Raw genomic sequence first — 24880 nt, 5'->3', positions numbered from 1 at the left:
AGGTAGTTCGAACGAGTGTTCTTCAGTGAGGCGGCTAAAAAGGCCATTGGGTGATGGTGTCACGTTAAAAATACTGAAGACGGAGGCAACTGGAAACTATTTCAGTTGAATATCCCACGACTTAATTAACGTTGACGTAACTAAGAGGATGAGTCGTGGCAACTACGAAACCTTGCCCCTTGGGTCATGTGTCTTGCATCGCAGGAAGAGATGCAAGGCTTCCACGGTCGTCATCTCATGAAATCCTTGCAAAGCGGAATCGACGGTAGCAGCAGAGAAGGAGACGCAGAAGAAGACCGAGTCAGTTAAAACAGAGAATTGGAATATTAGGACCATGTAAAAGACAGGAATTAAGAAAATATAAAGTAAGAGATTGAGAGAGGAAATGTAGATACTTTAGGGCTGTCCAAATTGGTATGCAAAGACAGCGGGCATTATTGGTGCGATAATTATGGAGCAATCAATATATGCTCAGCGGATGGGATGAGAGCCCGCGAGTGGTGGCAATAGTTTTGATCAATGAGGTAGGAAAAAAGAAGAGAAATTAAACGAAGAGAAAACGAGTGGTAGAATATTATAGGTAAACTCAATAACTGAACCAACGAACTTAGTCAATATTCAGGTCTACATGCCAGCAAATAACGTTAGAGAGGAAGAAATAGGCAGGATGCATGCCCAATTGGAGGAAGTTGAGCGTTTCTCAGGGAGGAAATATTTAGTATTTCTAAAGGATTGGGATATGACGGTGGGCGAAGAGAGAGACGGTAGAGATATAAGACTACGGTTTCCTAAAAAGGAATTACGGCGGGGAGAAGCCATAGATTTCCGCAGGAGACAGGATTTAATAATAATGAACATTTGGTTGAATCATCACAATAGACGTAGGTAGGTACGCGAGGAAAATGATAACACAGGGAAGGAGATTGAGGAAATGAGATGTAAAAGCATTAACCGGGACGAAAAGAGAGAGAGTAGCAGAAGGCAGCAGAGAAAATTGCATGGAGAAGGAGACAAGTACAGCAAAAGAAAAATGACAATACATAGAAAAGGCATATTGAGGGCCACAAATGAAACTATAGGTGCAGTAAATATGGATAAGACTAGAAAACCATGTACTATTACAGACGAAGTGATTACAAAGACAGACGAAATAAGGCAGGGGAGTTATTAATAGACCTAGGAAAGATTCAATGGAGATAGAAATGAATACATACCGGAACTATATGTTAGGGATATTAGGTCGGCAAGTTTAGACATACAGAGAGAATGTGACGTAGATGGGGACAGCTTACGTCAAGGCATACTTGAAATCTGGGGAGAAAGATCACTGAGGGAATGAAATTCAAATAATGCTGTGGAATGGAATTCAAATACATATCCTCCCTTTAGAACTACTGAAGGGTCTAGGAAAACGTGAAAGGAAGAGATTTCAGGGGAAAATTCGTAGAATTTATGGAGGATGATTTGGCCGCCAGACTCCGTCAGATAAGTTCTAGGTCCTATCCCAAAAAAGGTAAATTCAACCTTATGTGAGGACTATCGAGCAATAATATTGATTTCTCAAATATGTAAGGAGGTACTGATAGTCATCAATAAGAAAATGGGGAGGGGGCGAAATGATTAACTGGGGGTGGCCAGTTAATCGAGGGTTCAAGAAGGGGAAGGTATTCGTAATGCCATAGCTTTAATAGCAGTATTGAGTCCACTAATAGAGAGTACAATCAGGATGTACTTGCCTGTTTTGTAGATTTCGAGAAGGCGTTCAATAAATAGAATGAAATGGATAAATACATTGCCGCACATAGGAGTACACAGTAGGGGTGGGAGAATTATCGGAAACCTGTACATGTCGCAGACCAGGCAGGTACGACTGGGGGCGGAGAGTCCGGGAGGGCAGTGTTAGGAAGAGGAGTTAAGGTATAGAAGTCAATCATCTCCCGTGTGGTTCAATCAATATAAATGCGGAAGAAATGGTTAAAGAGGCATAGGAAAAACTGGAGGAATGAATGTAAGTCGGCGGGGAATACATGAAATCAGGTTTGATCAAGCTCTACTTTGTCAGTCAACCAAGAGGTTTGCAAAAACGCATTTGAAAATCTATTTGATTGTATGGGATGAGAATCACTGCCGTCAAAGCAAAGATTATGAGGCTTTACGAGAAATGTGAAGTCTTATTTAAACTTTAAAACAGTCGGGCAAGAAAGAACTTGAATTGGTGGAAAAGTTTACGTACCTCGAAAGTGTTTTGGAGCAAAACGGTCAAAGTGTTATTGTATTTAAGTATTAGGGACATAGGAAGAACAATTGTGTTTGGTAGAGAATCATTCAAAAGGAACTTCATCATCGGAGTAAGATGATAAGTTCAGAATGGAGGCTTTTGAGATGTGAGTGTGGCGAAGGGTGTAAAAAGTAAAATGGGTGAAAAGAAAAACAAACGAAGACTACCCAGGCGTAGAGAGTGAGGAGAGCGGTTTGCTGGGCAAAATCCAAAGGAAGTAGGAATTATGTACATTCTTTGTCCATTCAAAACCTACCTTAAACGGTAGAATACCAAATAACAACATGCTTCGGATTTAAAGGTAACTTTCGGCTACCTTGGCCACCCTGATTATTCATCACTTTTATCGTTCAGAAGGGGGGCAAGGCAAACATTTTACAATGGAGGCTTAATTTCTTGAATGTTTCGAAGTATTAAGAGGCTATTTAAATGCCGAAGCGCGTCAAAATGCATAACTTTGATATTCTCCTCAAATTTACCTGAAATAAACGGTTTAATATAGGCTTAAATAATACTTTATCATGATTAACTTGCTAATTATTATACTATATCTCAATCAACGCGCTGAAATTTGGTGGAATGAAACCAATGGAATAGAAATCTAGGAAAGCATTACGCCGAAAAGAAAGAAATTCGAAAGATCAATGCCGCCGCGCTTCGAGCTCTACAGGAACACATACCATCGTATGTTGAGTCGAAAACTTTTTTCTTATTTTGGGTTGCTCTAGTTCGCGAAGGCCTTAGCTGTCGAATAAACGGAAAAAATCCATCGCCACTTCCAGGAAAAAGGCTGACGAGGATATTTCCGGATTCCTTTGATCTTCATTCAAGGGAGAATTGTTTCTCTCCTTGAAATATGTCAACTTAAAAGCAGCTTCGTGGCGTCATTCTTCTGAGCCATTAGCATGAGGCTTTCGGCACCCTTGTAGGAAGATACATTTTCCAAATATAGATCTTATACTGAAGGACTTAAAGTGTTTGTAAATATCCACAGCGCAAGTGCATTTAAGAGCATGTAAATTTTCCAATGCATGAATTTATACGCCAAATACGATTGCCAGGCCTAATGTCTTCCCTTATTATTTGCAGTGATATTCACGAGGGTTGTATGAAACTAAACGGCACGTAGAAAATACGGTAGTCGGCAATTTGTCTCATAATTAAACAGTTTCTTGGTACAAAACAATAAAAAATTGTTTTTATCAGTGGTATGACAAACAAATTTGAGTCAAGACACGACTTTAGGGACTCACTTCGAGGGGTAAAACAAACGCTCCGCCCCGAGTAATAGCGTCGATCTGGTCCGAACGTTCAAATTCAAAATTGGAACTCTGATCCTCCGTCGATCGAAGTGAGCAACGTTCGGTTCTGGAAACCGAACTGAATCGAAAGATTTCGACACCAAAATGTTACTTCACGAGCTACGACGAAGACAGGCCGTCAGGAGCAACCTACATTTTTAGAAGCATAAAATCAAATGGAAATCGTTTTAATATCGACAACGGAACCACTTGAGGGAAATGGGGAGGTATGAAAAACTGGGCAGTCATGCATTTTCGATAAACTAAGCCTCATCGATATTCAAAGATCAGCGGAAAATACCGCGACTGTTATTTTAATGGAGACATCCGCCAATGAGTATCGACATGCAGAAACTTCACGGCGTAAAAATTATTCAAAGCAGAATATCCCATCGGTATTGTAACTTGAGCTGCTCCTGTTTCTTTCCATTCAAGTGCAGACCATTGTAAGAAAGTATTAATTCAAAAGTACGTGGTTTATCAAATTTAGGTCTTTCATTTTCCTTGACACGAAAAAAGCACTATTTTCCATGCTGGACTACGGAGGTGATGAAGTATTGCATCGAAGCAAAGGTCATAGTAATCTTCTGGCTTCCCGTTGTACTTCAAAACCCACCGAATCTCGCATGAATCATTTCATATTATGCATCATTTTCCTCCGTGGCAAGTTTTTCACATGTGACAACGGTGCCTGAGCCGAAACATTTAAAAGGGTTCGATTAGAACGCTTGTCATTCTTTCTTACCTTCTTTCCTTCCTTACTTAGAAAGCACCACCATCTTGCCCATCCTCACCATTAAAATATTAAGAACATAATGCATGGCTTGTTTGGGCTGCTAGTATGCATTAAAATGCAGCCAATCATTCGCATTGACCGAGATTCGAACCCGGATCCCTCGATATCCGGCCGTGTGCTTTAGCCAATTAAGCTACCGCGGCGTCCGGATTATAATTCAAGCTAGGAGTTCACTGCTGACTCAATTTTACGTGAATAATAATGTGGTACTTAATAATTTCTTTAGAATTTGAATGCAATGAGAAACGATGGAAATAAAAACCTAGACATCGTTTGCCTCGAAGAATGATTTGAAATGCCGGACCGAGATGTTCTAACAGCAGATAGGTAATTTCAATCATTTTTCCGCCCATATAGCCAACAAGAAGAAAATACCCTGCGTAGAAATCATGAGAACGCGGAGTTAAACTTTAGTTTAAGTGTCAATTCTCGCCCATTCACGTGATGAGGACGAACGCCTTTCCTTGCCGTGCACTGCGAGCGATGGGGAATCAAAAATAGTCTCCTAGAGGGGACGACCTTGCGGCCACCTTGCGGCCAACGGGCGATGCATGTGGAGCGCGCCAAGCTCTCTTGCGACAGCGGCGCGCATTTCAAACGCTCTCGAACCAGCGCCCCCATCTCATGGCCTGGATGCAGCTTCATCAACCACGGAGCGCTTTGTTAAATAAGCATTTTCATTAACACAATTGAATTTAAATATTTTGCACCTTCACAAAGTACGAGGCTAGCGCCTAGAATATCTTTTTTCTTCCAGTTCTTTGGATTAAATTGTATCGCAGAAACTGAAAACGCGTCAAAGAAGATCAATGATTTTCATCGATAAAGAACCTACTTCAAAGAATGTTTTTTTAATTCAGCAACATACACTAACTGCTGTAGGTACTGCATTAGCATATCTATACTATCGCCATTGCGTAAGCCTATGCGACCTTAGGAAGGGTTATTTCACTTTTCAACCCTAAGGTCAATTGATAGGCGGGGTTGGTCCAAGGGTAGAAGTCAAGCGGTAGTGTGCCCAACCGCGTGTGAGATTGGTATAGGTGGTTACTGATCCAATGCCGCCTGCCATTTCCCGGGAAGTGTCCGTGATCAGACAATGAGTCAGCTCGTGCTACGAATCACCCAGATTTGAACCTGATAGGATTGAGTCAGCAGGAAATCACAACCCGCAACAGACCAACCCGTTATTCAATAAGTCCCTGAACTTATTGAATAGAATGTTATTTTTGGAGTGCGCAAGGTATAATTTACATCGAATACCTTGAAAAGGGAAAATCTATCAATGGCGTCTATTACATTGAGTTATTGGTGCTTTTGAAGGACGAAATCGCAAAAAAAAGACCGCACATGAAGAAGAAAAAAATCATTTTTCGTGAAGACAATGCACCACAGTGCCACAAGTCAATGAAAACAATGGCCAAATTGATCGAATTGGGCTTCAATATGCTTCCCCACTCACCATACTCTCCGGATGTAGCCCCCCAGCGACTACTGATTGTTTGCTGATCTCATACAAGATGCTCCAGGGAAAAATATTTGGCTCGAATGAGGAAGTCATCGCTGCAACTGAAGCTTATTTTGAGGATAAGGACAAATCGTTTTACAAGCATGGTATCTAAAAGTTAGAAAAGCGTCGGAGTGATTGTCATAGCTCTTGAAGGTGATTATGTTGATGAATAAAAATGAATTTTTCTAAACAAATGTTGTTTTCTCAGTTAGTCCCGGGCCTTATTGAACGATGGATTACCTTGTCACTAAGTCACAATAAATTACCATTCTCTTCTCATTTAGAGCAGAGCATGGGAGAAAAATTATTCAGGATGGCCAATCGGAATAAGAGTAGCTTTGGAAGGCGCAGTTAGATATTTGCAATTCGTGAGGCGATGAATAAATTTGAACTCTAGGCCATTGCCGCAACAAGCCCTTACTTTAAAAAACATCACAAAAACAGGAATTTCGATCTCAAGTATTTTATTTTTGAATCGCAATGCCAAGTTGGCAGAGAGAGAACGATAAATAAATCACATGTATCTCTACGTCAACATTAAATTCAACATCTTGAAAACCCGCAGCACGAGGCCAACTCCTATTAATGTTTATCCAATAAATTCTGCGGTAGAAACCGTCGAGTCTTCCCTTGATGCAGTATACATGTATAATCCGAGATATATAAAAATAATTTCTGAAGGTCTGAATGGCGATCTCACCAATATTAGTACTTGCTGTAATAAATGGGATATTCAGCTAAATCTTAAAATAAAACGCACGCAATAATACTATATATTACTGTGAAAATATATGCATTGATTCATAAGCAGATGGCATTGCAGTAGTTGCTTATAGAATCAAGTGGAGCATTTGTTATCGCACTAACATCGTATCTGACGATTGGAAAATATGTGATAAATATCTATTTCAAAGAAACTTGGCTTCATCGAGCGATGTGAGGAAACACTCGAAAAAAATGTCAGTGAGAGATGTTGATTTAATGTAGACCTCACCTTGGAGACTCGTTAAGCATATGAGATGCTGCGCAGAAAGATCTATTTTCTGATTTGACCAGAGATACAGAGAAAAGCTGCCAATTTCGGGAAAATTTCTCGGAGTATACAGAAAGCGTCCTCATTATTATTTTATATCTTCGGTTAGGAGCCGCTGAAAACAATTTTATTTATTTATTCACCCTGCAAGCCACTGCTAGGGTGTGAGGCAGGGGGTGAATACACACCAGAATAATTTTTACACGAACATGTTCCTACCGCGGTCTGACAATGTTATTATGATCCCTAATTGTTCGTGGAAAAAAATGACGTCTTCAATGTATCCGTTCTACCCTTAATCCCTCTAATTTTACTAACATGATCTCTCCTACCGTTGTATGATGGGGTTAATGATACTTTTTCAACATCTCTGCTAAAGAGATCTCCTTCCAATTTATAGAAAAGCTTCAATCTGTAATTTAAATTTCGCTCTGTGAGTGATTCCCAGCCTAGCTGCTCTAATAATTTGGATATGCTAACACGTTTATCACAAGAACATTTTGTAAAACTAGCTCCTCTACGCTACACGCGATCCCATTCAGCAACTAATCCAACTTCGTGAGGATCCCATATACTAGCAGCATATTATAAATGAGGCCTAATCAGCGACAGATAACATTTCTCTTTGACCTTTCTATCACATTCATCAAGTACTCTTCTGATAAATCCTAATTTTTTGTTATCTTGTCCACATATTCCTCGTAAGGGGTTCACCCAGGAGAGATCGTGAGTGAGGGTAACTCCTAGGTATTTAATTGAGTCTACACATTCCATTTCTGTGTTCCCAATGCAGTAGGCGTTCGGGTGGGAATTGATCTTTTTCCAAAAATGTATCTTTGTATTAAAAATCTATACAACTGTTCAAATTATTTGCTCTACATTCCATCTGATTCTCCTGTACGATATATTGGCTGGTGACCTATTACTCCCTTTCATGATTCTCTGAGGCGACTTGCAGTGTAATTGCTAGATACATTCGTAAGTAGCTTTGGAATAATGACGGCCTATTCGACGATTGGCTTGCGTTTTAACTTCTTACAACAACTTGAAATTAAACCACTTGGCTTTTGCACACACATTTCAGTGTGGAAAAGCCAAGTGGTTTAATTTCAAGTTCAATATGAAGATTTTCCGCCAAGTGACGCCAGAAACTGTTTAATTTTTTTACAACAAAAAAATTTACTTAACATAACGATCAGGGCATTACCCCTACCCTAGTGGCGACGGGGTAACACCTCGCTTGTATATCCAGAGGTCGGGGGTTCGAGTCCCGCCTAGGTAGGTCTTCTCCACCTTGGGCATGGATGTTTGTGACCACCTTTATGGTGATGCATTAGGGCTAGGTGGATGAAGGGACTATGAAGTCTCAATCTCGCCCCAAAGAAGTCGTTAAATAAATAAATAACATGTGATATTTATTTATTGAGTCCAAAGACAGCATCACGCAAATTACACCGGACGAATACTAATTAAAAGTTAACGGATAACTAATATAAAGCACCAGGAAATAAAAATTGAAGAACGGTTTAAATAAAAGAGGGAGACAAAATGAGAAGCAGAGGAGAAGGAGGTCATAAGAAAATTAGGAGGGAGAAAGAGCATGTTGGGAATGTGACGAAGTCAGGGAGGAGTTTCATCTTTGCATTGCAGATTGATGTAAATCTTAAGAATAATGAGCGTTTTTTGATAGAGAGGCAAGGGGCAAGATCTGATAAAAGTTTAGCGTCAAAGATGACACCTAGGTATTTTTGAATGGTGACTGCTAGCATTAATACAGCGGCATTTTGATTATCATGTTCTTTGAGTAATTTACGGAAAGTGAAGGAGAGAATATTTCTTTTCAGGCAGGATTTATTTTAAAGTATCGATTATCGGAATACTAAGCAAGTGAGGGAGTTCTGAAAGCTAGACATGTCGTCGATGGAATCGATTTGCTTGATAAGACACTCACTTCTATGATAACTCTTTCAAAATCCCTAATGGCGTCAGTTATTGAAAGTTGCGATGATTCCTAGGCAGCTGCTATTATACGTATTCAGAAGGTGATTAATAATTAAATATCGTACCCGTGATTTTACATCTAGCGTTTATATATTGAAAACGTAAAAAAACCGTATGAAGTACTCTACTGTTCTCGGGTTTTGAACAAAAACAAATGATGCAGAAAAAAGCATCGATTAGAAAATGTAGAGGGTATGAGGTCTATAAGGTCGGCGGCGCACGAGCACATCGCCCATTGATTAATAAAAATGCATGGCTCCATTGCCTATGGGGATTCACCGTTTTGGTGGATCCATTGTGGTCACGTAATGATAATTCATTGGCACACCTGTTGGCTAATTATCTTAACGAGACATACATCTGAAAGCAACTTTCCTGACTTCAACAGTAAGCCATATGGTGAAAATTAAGCGATAAGAAATGACCACTCTTCCAGTGAGTGACTGTCCGGATGCAGAATGAGGTACAATTCACAACAGGACATTTAAGACCGATTGAGGCGTGTAAGAGGCTTTAAAACTGTTCGTCTCCTACGGACAGTTCATCGATTGGGTTTCTCTGAAAATGCTGAGTGGGCTAATGCCGACGCCGGGTTTCTCTCCACCCTATATCCTTCTCCATCCATCCCTAATGGCGGAAATGGCCTAAGCTGTCAGTCGCCTCTCCTAAAAACTACTACTCATACATACGGAGGACCCCGAAACAGGAAGAAATGAAGAAAAATTAAGCGTGGCAACTGAACGTGTATTTCATAATTTTGGAAAAAAAATTAGTATGATTATTTGGCAGTCTTATACACACACACACGCATATATATATATATATATATATATATATATATATATATATATATATATATATATATATATATATATATATATATATATGCGTGTGTGTGTGTGTATATATATATATATATATATATATATATATATATATATATATATATAATGTATAACACTTAGCACTAGTGGACACAGACAAAAACACAGAAACACACAAAAAAGAGACTCACTATTTTTCGAATTTTCGGTGGTCGTTACCACCTTTATCAAGGAAGAGAGGGACAGAACTGAAGGGAATACGAGGGCTGGAGAGGTGGATGGAAGGGGAAGGTGGGGAGAGAATTCCGAAGGGACGGGTTTGGAGGGGCAGCGTTAGAAGGGTGGGGAAAATGTAGAAGGTGATGGGGGTGGAAGGGGGATGAAAATATAATTGAAGCAGGGTAATTAATGTCTAATATTAATTCCTGGCCAGTTCCAGGGCTCCAAGAGCCAGATGAAGGATTGCTCTAATGTTTTCAGTTTCAGAGGAGGATCAGAGGATGGGAGGGATGCTATGATGGGTACACTATAGCATTTATCAAAGGGAGTGTTGTGTTCGGAGGCGTGTTTGGGGATAGGGAGCATATCAATTAAGGAAGAGTTTTTGCATGAGGCTCGGTGGTTGTTGATTCTGATATTGAGGGGTGTGGTGCACTGCCCAATATAATAGGCAGGGCAAAGTTGGCACTTCAGAAGGTACACTACATTGCTAGATGTGCAAGTAGAGGAGGGAATTGGTGGGAGAGAGTTAAAAAGCGGGTGGGAGAGGGATGGGATTTTGGTTTTGAAAATAGGGCATGTTTTGCATCCTGGTTTATTGCATGGCGTTGGAGTGGTTTTAGGACGGGTTGGGGATTTAAGGAGTGGATTTGTTGATTTGAGGAGATCGGATAGGTTGGCGGGGCGTTTGAAAGTAACTGAAGGGCATTTGGGAAAAAGGTTGGCGGTGGCATTATGATTTTTTAGGATAGGGTAGAGGTCTTTCAGGATTGATCGTAGAGATTCTAAGCCCGGGAAGTATGTTGTGCAAATTGAGAGAGGGTGGGGTTCCGCGGTGGAGGAAGGTTTGGGAGTGTACATTAGTACGAGTCCTTTTTACAAAACGTGAAAGCTCACTCACTCTTTTTTATTTGCGTACCTGTCAAAGTTTAGTGTTAGGGTGCGGTGTTAAGTCTTAGTTTTGAAAAAAAAATTCGATTCAAATTTGAATACTGTGTCGCACATCACGTCAATACTTCTTTGAAACGAAATACTAAAGCCAATGTATGTAAAAAATGTGAGTGTGATCGGTTGCTCGCCCAGTGCCTCTGAAACGCTGACCTCTGATTCCCTCCCGTTTGGCTGCCCCCAGGATCGGACGAGGAGGAGGAAAGCAGCCAGAGCGCCTCGTCCCCCCTCGAGGAAGTGGACCCCAGCCAAGTGAGGATCCACGACAGCACTGCGCAGACGCCAACGCTGCTCTCCGGCACACCGCAGCAAGGGAGGTGAGTGACAGGGGGCAAGTACGTGTAATGGGCCGTAATCGCCTCATCTCTCGCGGCCCTCCACTTCACCATCAATTATCCTGTAACGCCATCCCATTATTATGACCTCGCAGATTCTCCCATCGCTAAGGTCACAAATCAAAGTGGAATGAGATCCAAAAGGCTTTCTTTGTGCGTGTGTTCCCAAATTGGGATCATAACATTACGAGTTGTGCTAATGGAAAATTATTTAAAAAAGAATGCATATTTTTTTCAAAATATCCGTTATGCATCTGAGTTGTGTAAGGCCTTAGACAAAAAAATCAACCACCTGGTATTCACACAAAGAGATTCAATTCGCTACTCTCTCTAGGGCGAAATGTGATATTTCGGATGGCCCATCCTGATGCACAAGTTCTATTTTCATTTGTTATTTGACGGACATTATTTTATATCACTTTCAATTTTGGGGAGATCATTGCAATAATTTAAGCTATTGATTCATACAAATTGTATTTCAGAGAACATCATCATCCTTCAAGAAATATATGTAGAAGTACTCTAGTAAATATGAAATATTTTTTCCACAGAAATAGTAAGAGCTGTTAATACATGATGTTTTAATATCATTTTTCAAGGCTTCTAAAACATTCTAACGCTTTTTGAGCAAAATGACCCGCACGAGTAAGGAGGGATTGCACTGCATATTGCGAGAACTTGTAGTGAGAAATTATATCAGGCGTCACGCCTTAATGGAATCTTTCACCGAGACACGAATTCTTACTTCTATTCACGATGGACGCACGTAATGATTCTGGGAGATAAATAGTTCAAAAATAGGTTTTGGTTTAACTAATAAGACGAATTTTAAAGCATTGATAACTACCCAACCACTCGTGGGTGGCTATTAGGTCAACTATCAGATGTCCGAGCGGTCCATTTAATGAACAGATTATGGTCAAGAGTGCTTAACGAAACAGCGACGAAGAGCCCTTCGACGAAATACCATATTACCACGACTATGTTTCACAAATTTATAATTCAACTACGGGACATGCGATGCAATTAACTAATATAGAAATATCCAGCATGCATAAAAAAGTTCCAATTTAATTAAGTGTAGACACAGAAACGATAGACCTTCCAACATCCTTAGAATCTTCGGCACACGAAATTATTCCGTGCACTGTCACTTTCAACTTGAAAATGTTCCCCATCATTTTTGATTCATCGAATCGAATTGCATACGTTTAGCGTAAGACTGTTTATTTCTAACCGATATTGATTAACTGTATCCTCTCTTAGGAGAGAATCTGTGGGATTCTATATCGATCAGTGAGAATTGAAAGAAAACACAATCAGGAGCTTGAAATCCCCATGTCTAATTAAAGAAGATGGGCATTAAATTCTGTGGTGCCGGTTAGATTAAGGACTCAGGTGAAAGAAGGGATTATACCTGTAAAGTCTCAATCTTGCCTCAATGAAGTCGTTAAATAAATATTCGAGTCCTGATTTGCCGTTGGCTGTCTACAAATGGGCAGAAGGCACACGAGGATACGCGTATGAAAAAATAGAAAGAGAACGTATACAAGGAGTAAATCCGCCAGTCGGGTATTGCATCATTCGATTTGGTTTTGGGTTTTGGACTTGGGCAACCAGGGCCAGACGTGCAGTTGACCTTGACCTCGTTGGCGGCAGTTGATGTCCGTGTCACCCACTCATGTATTTCGCACCTGTCGAGGGGCCAGGGGAAATCATTCACATTCACCGTTGTTTTCTCCCGCGCCCCCTTCCCTCTCCGTCCCATTGACTCTCATTTCTACCTCGATTCTCCGCAGGGATGGCGCCACTGCCGCCGCCGGAAGTGACGTGACGGGACGACCCCCGCCGCCTCCCCCGCCCCCTCCCCGTGGGCGAAAGGTACGTACGGAAGCCAACCCTTCATCCACTTCCACCCTCCGCGCGAATTCTGCCCGAGGAATACGTATTTCGCTCGTTTGAAGGAGTTCGAAAAGAATAAAAGGAGTGCTGAATTCTCGGGATGCTATAAGGCAATCTTTTCAAACTAAAAACATGCTTTGAAGTTCCTACAACTACTGAATGCCGTTCATCTTACTCCTCTGTTCTGTAATTTTGTTTTGTAACTGATTTATTCTAAATGCAATTACGCCCCGTGGATTCACCGTAAGAATAAAGCTCCCCTTAGAGTAACAGAATTTTCTAACCTGTGTAATCTTACGATGGGCAAAAGATAAGTAGATTCGAAGAGGACTCAGCCAAAGAATGTTTGGTTTAAGGAGAAAATACTCTTCGGATTTGTTTTTCTCACAGGAATAACGTTTGGATCAAACTGCCGTTGGCATGCGTATATTATTTACAATCATTCCGAAGACCCAAGACGGCGACAGAGTTTCGGACTCTTAACAATGGAAACATAAATTCTTGTGACCTTCAGCTGCAATTTTGCTTAACACTCCGCGCGCCATTCATGGAGTCTTAAGGAATTTCTCCGTCGTCGATATCTTTGTCTGTGGTGCCCAACCTACGATTTCGCGGACCCGACAAGTCACTCGATCCGACCTACGAGGGTCTATTGAGGAAAGAAATAGAGAAACTTTTAGATTTATTTTTAATATATTTATTTTGAGGCACAGCTGAACAGATCAAATGCACGAGAGTCATAAAAAAGAAAGTATAAGATGTAAATAATGCTCTATACTTGGTGTATCAAAAGAGTAAATTTATTCTTAGCGTTGATCAAGACTGAGAGAAAATCCAATCCACCTTACACATTTACAAGTACGAATCGTTACAGAATTCCCTCAGAGGTAATTGGCAATACTTGAGATGAATGTATATATGAATTAACTTTTGACCCTATAAAGAATGAAAAATAAAATGGTCGGTTCACAAAACGGAGATATGAACTAACTATTAAAATATCCACATCACGCTGGAAACCTGTGGCAGGAAGTGACCTTTATTTAACAAAAGTGAACTCGATTGCTAGCTATTAGACGCAGGCAGATGCCGAATTCTGTAAAAGCGGCTGACTGGAGCACAAATCGCCAACCATGCTAATTTCAGCATTTTATTTAACAACTACAGGTCAAATGGAAAACAAAATTGGGGAAATCATGACTTCCTTAGACCAGATGATTCAAAGATCACAAAGGATCTAGCTTCGGAAATTGCGCCGTATCTAGAAATAATATTTAAGAAGTCGCTGGTAGATCACAAAGTTCCCAGAGATTGGAAAATGGCTAACGGAACACCAATATTTAAAAACGGGGACAAGGAGAAACCGAGTAATTACAGAACTATTTCCCTCACATCCATTTTGTGCAAGGTTATGGAACATATAGTTGCTACTTTGATCGTGAGGCACCTCGATAATCAGAAGTGATTATTGGAAATTAGCACGGTTTCCGAAAAGATAGATCCTGCGAGACACAACTTCCGCTTTTTGTTCATGATATTCTTATTTCGGGAAAGAACAGTGTTCCAGTGGAAGCGATTTTCCTACATTTTAAGATTGCCTTCGACAAAATGCCTCATATTAAACAACTCGCAAAGCAAGAAGCATAGAGCATAGGTAAAAATATCCGGGGTAGGATTTAAAGACTTTTTGAATGGTCGGGTTCAAAGAGAAGTAAGAGATGGAGTTAGCTCAAATGTAGTAGAAGTCACTCCAGGTGTTCCCCAGGGAAGTGTCATCGGGCCTCTTTCATTCCTACTTTACGTTAACGACATTGACTCCGTAGTCACTAGTAAGATTAGTTTATTTTTGCCTTGATATCCGTGATCCTGCAACAGTGCTTGTGACACTTGGCAATTAGAATTAAACTAAAAAAAGTGCGCAGTGATACATTTTTGGGAAAAGATCAATTCCCACCCGAAAGCCTAGTGCATTGGGATCCGAACCGAATGTGAATGTGTAGACTCAATTAAATGCCTAGGAGTTATTCTCATTCACGACCTCTCCCGAGTGAAACACATACAGGGACACATATGTGGAAAAGCTAACAAAACATTAGGATTTCTCAGAAGAGTACTTGGTAAATGTGATGAATAAGTGAAAGAGAAATATTATCTTTCACTGGTTGGGCCCCTTTAGAATATGCTGCAAGTATATAAGATCCTCACGAAGTTAGATTAATTGCCAAATTGGATCGCGTGCAGCGTAGAGGAGCTAGATTTGGAAAATGTTCTCATGATAAACTTAGTAACGATCCAAAATATTGGAGCAGCTAGGCTGGGAATCACTCACGGAGCGAAGGTTAAGTTACAGATTAAATTGGAAGGACGTTTCTATAGCAGTGACGTTGAAAATGTTTTATTACTCCCATCGTACTACGGTAGGCGAGATCATGTCAATAAAATTAGAGAGATTAATTGTAGAACAGATTGATTGAAGATTTCATTTTTTCCACAAACGATAGGGGATCATAATAACATTGTCCGAAGGTCATGTTTGGGTTAAATTATTCTGGTGTTTATTCACCCCCTGCCACACACCCTGGCAACTAATCTAACTGATATAAACACAAATCTGTATCATTATTAGAATATATTCCAGATCAAGATGATGTCGGCGCGGAAAGTGAAAGACCAGAGTACGGAATAAAAAAGAAATAATGATCAAATAAAAACCATTTTGCTCCCCTTTTCCGGTTAGAGTATAATTTCGCAGTTTATCACCGCTTAGTTTGCATGAAGATTTATTTCAGCCGTCAATTCATGAGCGCGTATGTGTATAATCGAAATTAGCTGAACGTGAATTTCCTCGAATGAGTGAATCTAAAATGGAGCAATCTCGTGACTACAACCGGAATCTCTCCAATTCATTAAAATGTCATTAGTAGCTTTCGGAAGACTTATGTGAATCGACAAATTGCCCCTCCGATGCCAACTACCATTTCACCCCACTGAAGTCATGCGTAAAGAACCGATGATATTGATTTCCCAAATGGTGAATGAGGAGGATTCATAGAGACAATGATATCGTCCAATACAAGTCTGGACAGGTCGTCAGGGGTTAGATTGCCTTCGTGATAACCTTCAATGGCTTCAATTCTTCCAAAATGAAATGTGGGAAAATAAGAGAATAACTGTGCTCACATTTCTTCTGGTGATTTGGGAATATGTATTCTTGTATCTTTAGTCTTGGGCGATCTACTTCCGCTTACCAATTACCAGGACACAGGTGTGAAAGGATTTACTTGCATCACTTTTAAAAATATAGGCATACGTTTTCCATGCAGAATACGAAATTAAACGATTCTACCACATTCCGAGAGTAAAAAATGTTGGCACGTAAATACAGATTCCTGTTTAAGTTTTACCCGTGGAAAACATTTAAAATGACTCGTTTTTATTTCAACCTGCCAATTAAATGTATTCTAAATCTTCATAATTTTATTCTATACTCCGATTATTAAGGTGGCGTAATCGTTAAACATGTAAAATTATCCATATTAAATTCTTATCTCTAGGATATTTTATATTAATATCTAATTAATATTATATGCTTGATGATTTAGTAGGTTTGCGTCGTCGTCATTCCTCTCCCATCGATGCATTTTTGTGGAAAATTACGCCAAAGCATGCACATTTTTTCAACAAGGTCTAATTCTGATCAAGGAATACTTTTCAAAAGTGGAACTGGCTATTATAATGCGATCATAACAAGTGGTTTTTCGTCGGCAAAGCCCTTGTGTGAAAGTTGAAGTAACGCAGAGTAAGATCAAGAAAAATAACATTCTAGGGAAATTCGTTTGAATAATACTTAAGAACATCAGCAGAAGGATGAGATGAGAGGAAATCAGTACTTGGGAGAAGATCATTTTGGATTTAGAAAAGGGATACGAATACGCAGGATGCCAGAGAAGCCACTAAGAGTAAGGGACATGAGATTTTAATCGCGGTGAATTCGCATGCTTCGTGGATTTTGAAGAAAGCATTTGACAGAGCAAACTGAGGCTAATTAAAGAACATTTACAGAACATGAGGTAGACTGGAATGATTGATGAACTATCAAGAACCTACGGACCACAGACTGCGCTGGTGTGGATAGCTGATGGAGGGATGAGCAGTGCTGACAAGGGTTCATTATCACCTGATATTTTCAATAAATAGGCCGAGGAAATGACGAGGAAGACTAGAAAAGACTGGAAGTGGAATGAAAGCGGATGAGGAGCTCTTCGAATCAGAGGGATATGCGAATGATCAAGCCCTAGTGAGTCAGTAAGCAAAGGGTTACAGTTATTAATTAGGTAATTGCAGAATCAGTGTGATATGCATTGGATGAGAATTAATCATAAGAAAACGAGATACCTAATGAAATTCTCAATAAATGAAAAGCTGGCAGAGATAAATGTTATAGCAGAGGGACATAAACTAGAATCCGTTTGGCAGTTCACCTGATTGGCAAGTGCTTTGGAGGGGTTTGGGTAGAGTAGAAGGGGCATTAAAAAATAATTGGATTAGGAATAGAAGCGTTTACAAAGAGTTGGGAGCCTTAGTGGATGGCACCTTAAGAAAAGATGTAAAGAAAATATTCAACAGATTGAGTCGAGATGTAGTGGAAGTTCGTCATTATGAGAAAAACAAAATGTGTATATTTCCACAGATTTATTTTGACGTACAACGCGTTTCAGGTAATCGAACCATCTTCAGGTGCAAGACAAGATTCAACATGTGATACATCACCCACACCCACATACATTTATCCCTGTTTGAGGAAGAGGGGGGGAGAACAGATTTTGAGGAGTAAGGTAGGCGGGGACAAAGAGGGGAAACCCAAAGAAACAGGGAAACTAAATAAAGGTACAGGTAAAACTAAGGGGGTGGGGAGGATAAGCACTAGTGGTCATTATTTGAGAGGACGGTGGCAGGTAGCTGGTATCCTGGCGGTAGGAAGGAGGGAAGAATAAAGAAGGGTTAACATATTGAAATGTAATGAAATAATTGACTTTGTAATTCCACACACTTTATTTAAAAACACACGACCCAGGTTTCGACGTTGAACGTCATCATCAGACCTGATGATGACGTTCAACGTCGAAACCTGGGTCGTGTGTTTTTAAATAAAGTGTGTGGAATTACAAAGTCAATTATTTCATTACATTTCAATATGTTATGCAAATTCCACAAAGTTACGCCTGAGACAACAAATTTTAAAGAAGGGTTAAGTTGTATCATAGCGGTAGGTCCTTGTCTTGTACCTGAAGATGGTTCGATGAACTGAAACGCGAGTATGCTACAATAAATCTGTGGAGAAGTACAAATTTTGTTTTTCTCATATTGTAAAGAAAACACTAGTGAACAATTTCACATAGAGCGTCATTGTGTAAGGCTTGGAAACTTGATCTTTGGGGCTAGAAGATATGTGTGGCTTGGAGGCTTTCGAGACGTGGGTGTGGGGAAGAATGGGGGAGATGAAATGGAGGGAAAGGGAAACAAATGATGAAGCCCTGGACATGGTACGGGAAGAGAAGAGGTTGTTGTGAGAAATTCGAAGAAGGCAGGACAAGCGGTTACCGGGGATAATTAGAGACAGCGGAATGCTGGAGACTGTGTTAGAGGGTAGAAGGCTGGGAAAGCAAGGTAGAGGGAGGAAAAAATAGGAATTTTGGATGGAATTAAGGGAGGTAGTGTTAAAGGCTGAGTTATTGTAATATTAAATCATAAGGTATAAGTATATTTTGTGTCATTATAATAATAAGGCTTAGAAGTCGGGTCAGGGCCCATTACACACCTGCCCTCGTAGATTAGAGGTAACATTATTTAATCTCACGTTAAAACATACGCCCCTGTCCACATTAAACAATAATGGGTGCGCTCAAGAGAAGCCCTTCCTCGACGATTTTTGTTTTGTACCTTGCTAAACGTCTTTCCTGCTCCCTTCGCAAAGCAAGAGCTTCTCAACCTAATTCCTCCACCATACACGCCAAGCCTACTAATCATTTCTTGGAGTCATTTTTGATATACCTGGCGGATTCCCTCTGCATATTTTATCGAATTCCTTAATTTACTCTTTCTCCCATGAATCTCAAATACTTCTTGCTAACTGCAGTCTGATGAAGCTAAGTAACACCTCTCACTAACTTTTTCATTTCATCCTTTTCCGCTCGCTCAATCAAACTTAGTTTCTTTAAGACTGATCCGAATGATCTTCTTACGTGTGTGCCTACGGAAGCGTTTTTTATGTAAGTGTAACTCCAAAGTATTTCAACTGTTCAGAGTTGCTTAATAAAATTGCATGCACCTCATTTAGAATTTCAAAAAAAATATTAAAACGAAAACTAATGCAATAAATTATTTCTCTGTAAGCTACACAAAGCTGAATTAGTTGGAAAGAACGAAATATGTAGGAACATATGTTTACTCTCTGCTGGGAAAAAAGAGGACTGCGCGTACATAAACTAACATGAAATCATACTTTCTCAGCAAAAAGGCGCACATATTGCTTAAAAAAATTATTCCTAGTCATTACGAATCCACGCACGTTTTTTTCCTGCGACGAAACAAAAATACAATTCTCACAATTTCATTGCGCACGATAAAGCGTTTTCATTTTCTTCCCACGCTGAGGAAGGGCGGAAGGAAATACTCGTCGCAACACGAGAGAGAAGCATAACGTTCAAATCCACAGGTATCCTCCACGGTCATCGACCCATAAAAATTGCCCTTGAACCATCCAATATTCCCCTTTTTGTTACTTCACAAAAGATTTCGAGGACAAACCATTACTTCCGCCAACGACTCTCTGACCAGAAAAATGCGATTTTTCGCCCCGAGAAGCGCGCGGCGAAAAAAAAATGATAAAAAAACAAAGTCAAAGTCACGTATATTACACTCCCTCTCCCCCCCCAAGACTTATTCGCAGACGAAAAATCCAATCCTCCGGTCTGGACAGGGCGGCGCTTCCTCCCGCGTCGAAATCTGGAACTATTTCCACCGAAAGGAGGAGAAGAGAAAGTGAAAGTGTTTCGTCCTTTTCCCGCCGCCGACCGCGGCGCCACCTCCGGCGTACCTTGCTTTTTAACCCCCGAGACCGAGGGACGCGAAGGCGTTACACCGGTTCTTCGCCCCCCCCCCCCAAACCCCCCCTCCTCACAACACTCCTGCGTGTGCCCACCCCCTTGCTGCAGTCGCCCTCTCCCCCTCCACAAGTCTCCAATTCGACCCTCCTCTTTCTTAATACCTCTCTCCTCCTGCAGCTCACCTTCCTCCGCGGTAACATCTCGGCGCCGTGGGTACCTACCACCGGGCCCTCCCACCCCCGTTCCTCCCCCCGTTTCCTCCCCCCCATTCCTCTTCCCCCGCCGTCTCCCCGTGGGAGCGAGAGAGAGAGATAGCGAACTCGGAACGTCGGCCGGCCATTCAGTCAGTCACAGTTGGGCGTCCCGGCGTGGAGTATCGTCGTCTAGCAGTCCCCAGCGCCGGTCCGGGTTGTCGCGTGCTCCGCGAGCGGCAGGTCCGCGTCGTGACATCTCACGCCGGCGACGAGGGGGGGTTCAGTAATCGGGCGGACCGCGTGCTCAGCTGGAGCCGGGTTTCCCTCCTCTCTCATCAGTGCGTCGGTGAGGACGGGCGGCGTCGAAGGGAGATCGTGGGGATGGAGGGGGGGGCGACGGACGAGGGGGTGGCGTGCAGGGTGCAGTTCCTCAACGACATCGACCCGTTCACGTACGCTACGCACTTCCCGGAGCCGCCGCGGCCGCCGACCCACGTCTTCCGCCGCGGAGTGCCGCTCTCAGAGCAGGTGGCCGCCGTCCACGCCCTGCTCAGGGCGCCCCACAGGGTGAGTGTGCCGTCAGAACCCCCCCTCGAGTGGGGGGGTCTCGGGGAACACCTCGGGCCAGATGATTTCGTGATTTCGCCAAATATTTTCGCAAACTCAAAAATCATCACATCTACCACCATACGGCAACAAATCCGGCATCCGCCTGCCGCAATTATTGCGAGCCGTAATAGCTCTTGGTGTAACAATCCTGCCTACACAAGTAACACCACGGTAGCCTTTTGCAGTTAGGATTGGAAGACTTGGAGCAGATCTGGCCTCAGGGCGGTGCATAGTTTGGTCAGCTTACCGCTCTCGAGCAGGTATCCCATGTTTACGTATCCCACTTGCGACCACCTTCCACGTAAACATCGGTCCCACCCTCAGCATTCCCTTTCTAGCCACTTCGGTTGCCGAGCGACGATTGCACCCGAGGCCTCCTGCCCTCAGAAGCACGGAACCAAGGGAGTTGGTGACCTCGTAGTGAGAATTTTCAGGTCGGTACAGTGGACAAGACGACTCCGGATAAGGGTTCTCTTGAGCCCACTGAAAATGGATGCGCTCTCGTGTTTCTTTTACGAACACAACACATACCTCGAAGTTAATCATTCTTATTCGCCCGGCATTCAGGCGTAAGACCACCAAAGTGGCTCTCCAACTAGGGAACTCGGTTGGTGACTAGCCGATCATCTCGTTTGGGTCCATAAAATGCGTTCCTTTTTAGAATATATAATTAATTTACAGACCTCGTATAAGTTTTTCACCACGGATTTGTGAGAACCTACGTAACGCGGATGTTAATGAATGTTGATTCAATGCATACGTAAAACGCTGAAAAATTTGCATAGATATGTAGACTGTAATGCTAGTTAACTTAATCCCAGCAGCTTTTAGTGTATGAGAGACTCTCAATAAATAAATGTATAATGCCTGATTGGCACGCAAATATTTTTCCACACAACTTCCTATCCTTACCTGGACCTGAAGATGACGTTGAACGTCGAAACCCGGGTCGTCTCTTTTAAAATTTTTCAGTGGAATCACAAAGTTTCTATTTTTCATTTCCTATCCTTACTTAGTATATTCACTTCATTCACCTCCACACGGCGACTCATACGTGTATGTCGCCATTTTTCCCTTCGAATTGCAATACTTAGCCTCTTAAGGATATTCATAATTCGCATTCTAACTTTTTCCTTGGGCCATTTACATTTCCTGAGTGTATCCTATTTTCTAGTACTCCCATTAGTGACATACTATTGGACTCAAAATCTTTTTTGTGCTGTGTTGTAACTAGGTGAGCTTCCGAAACGAGGTGTCCTCGTGATTTACGCTGCGAATTGAGAATCACTGCACGTGCCTTTTCGGTCTCCCTCACACCCCACACATTTGTTTCTGAGATCTCGTTTTTGAAGAGACGACGGTCCACGACTCTCGTCTCGTTAGTTTTCCTGCTCAGTGCGGCGAGGCAGGTGGAATGGTCGCCGCTCTCCGATCTGAAGGTCACGGGTTCGAGTTCTGACAGTGGCCTGGACGCTTTCTCCGACTTTGAGGGGATTTGAAACGCTTGGAGGGATTCATCCCAGTGACTCGGCAGTAACGGCTCATGACGATAAATAGATCGTTGTTTTGCGCTTTGCCTCGGCTTCGAACGTTGCGCAGTGATCACATTTTTTGTGTTGTCAGCTAGTTAGGTATGGCTTGAAATGACGCCAAAACATTGAAATACTTTAGCTTCAGACTTCACGTCTCTTTACTCTCCGCTTTATGATGGAAAAATTAGTTCTGTCAACCGTTTGGGCAAGGGAACATCATTAACACAAATCACGGATTTTTATCGAGCCTTTTTCTCTTTAAACTTCTTAAAATTCCTGTAATATGCATTTTGCGAAGATTAGGAATGTTTAAATAAAGAATGACTAATTTCCCTTTCATCTTGAAGGGACGGCGGGTATCCTTCTCCTCCTACTTCCAAATCTAGAATGAATATTAGACTAGAGGCGAGAACTAGGAGAGCTTTATTCAAATATCCTCTATTATGTGGCAGATCAGGGGAATGAATATTGGGTTCTTCTCGCTCTCCTTGGATCCCCAATACCAAACTAAACTCAGGCACGCTCGAAGCAGTCACGCAGCCAGAGACCTGACCAACATTTAACTACCGTGGGCATGTACTCTTTTGCTCCTACCCATGACAGTTTCGATCTATAAATACCCACCAAACATAGAAATGCTCCTTACTTTGCCTCGACTTTCGGGTGAGCTGTCGGACCACGAGCACCCTGCCTATTCGACCCTCACCATTTGTTCGGCTTCCTCTCAATGACCGCCCCGTCGATCGACAGCCGGCGAATGTTGGTGAAAGCGTCCGCCACCTGCACCCATTGTGCTGAAGAGGGATTTGAGGGAAGAGAGGTTAGGGTGTAGGATGGAAACACAGCGGCAACACTGAGGGTTGGACCCCTCCCCCCCGATCTGATTTATTCTTTTTCTTTTTTTCTTTCTATCGCTGCAACGAAACACAGAACATGGCGGTTGTGTTGGTCTTCCGTCGGAGATGGGCAAACATTTTTTTGCCCACCAAACTTCCCTGGTGTTTAGACTTATTACAATACGCAACAATCACCCGGAAACACATGAACAATTAATGAAATTCCTAAATTTTGTGGACTTGGGAAAAATGTTATTCATTCAAAGTAAGTGGTGTGAATCGAAATGCTGCACAGCATAAGATTTGAATGATAATTAAAAATAGTTTTTTCAAAAAAATTATTGCCAAAAAATTCCCTTAATACATTTAATAAACAAGATATACTGGTACCTTAAAAAATGAATACCAATTTTAGGATTTCCTCATTTTTAACTGAGACAGTTAGTTATGCCTAGTTCACATGGGAACAGTAAAAATAACTATTATCCATTAACGAACTTTGGTTATCTTACGCTCTCAGAATATCTTAGCGCTGAATTACGAGAGGGGTAGCAGGAAGTGTTAGACCTTGAGGAAATAATTCCTAACCTGAGCAGCCTTTTCTGGTGGAATAAACCACTTGAACAAAGTCACTCTGGAACCTTTGAAAAGGCAGATTTGGCGTGAGGCATTCTGGGATTGGGCCTCTCAAAGAAGGAAATAACGGCATCAAGGCATTCATTGACTAATACGAATGAATAAAGTTGATTTGAAGGTGAAAACTTGGACACATTTGCTCGTATCGAAGATGAGCGTGAATAAAAACGATTTCATGCCTTGATCATCAAACCTTAATTTAACCCGACTAGTGATGTGTAAATCTTCGAAATTTCTCAAGCGTCCCAGGACGGGAAGCACGACAAATGAAATAGTAGTTACATGGCCGAGATTATTTAAATTTGGAAATTCAATGACCAAGTATTTATTCCCGAAATTTATTGGGCTAACTATAGAGCAGCAGATAAAAAAGATTGGAAGGGATGGAGATGTGGCGTTTCAAAAGAACACTGAAAAGATAATGAAAAGAATGGAGTAGTAAGTGAAAAAGTACTTCAAAGGGGAGGGGAAGAGAGAAGTCTACAGAGAACGATTAGAGGAAGAGGGAAAATGAGTGGACATTCACCCTGAGGGGGGGGGGGTATTGATGGAAGCGTGGAGTGGAAGAACCACGGAGGAAGGCTATTACGAGAAGCAGGTAATGGGAAATGGCGGTGCAAGGACCTCTGAAGGAATAAAGAGAAGGTAGGGAACAGAATAATTTGGTGAGCTACGAATTCACCTTCGGAATGATAACTTGTGGTGATGAACCTTAGTTTAACGACTTCTTAAATTATTCACTTACAAAATATGGGATTATTGCGTCAATCCATCAAAGAATGCATGTCGCAAGAGTCAGCAGGTCTGTTTTGATTGTAAA

General features: G+C 41.5%; 1 protein-coding gene across 4 annotated transcripts in view; it reads left to right on the top strand.

The window, feature by feature from the left end:
- Fhos (Formin homology 2 domain containing) overlaps positions 1 to 24880 on the top strand; it is a 323913-nt gene that overhangs the window by 96096 nt on the left and 202937 nt on the right. For all 4 annotated transcript variants that reach the window (XR_011701761.1, XR_011701760.1, XM_071590659.1 and 1 more), the window contains exons 4-5: positions 11095 to 11227; positions 13045 to 13126. Coding sequence is in view for 2 of the 4 variants with exons in the window: in XM_071590659.1 (XP_071446760.1) it covers positions 11095 to 11227; positions 13045 to 13126 (215 nt within the window). In the remaining 2 variants the exon portion in view is untranslated. The remainder of the gene's footprint in view (positions 1 to 11094; positions 11228 to 13044; positions 13127 to 24880) is intronic.

This window comes from Hetaerina americana, unplaced genomic scaffold (genome assembly GCF_022747635.1).
Source record: "Hetaerina americana unplaced genomic scaffold, ioHetAmer1.1.p SCAF_4, whole genome shotgun sequence".
NCBI lineage: Eukaryota > Metazoa > Arthropoda > Insecta > Odonata > Calopterygidae > Hetaerina > Hetaerina americana.
This window is presented reverse-complemented; position numbering and strand designations above follow the sequence as displayed.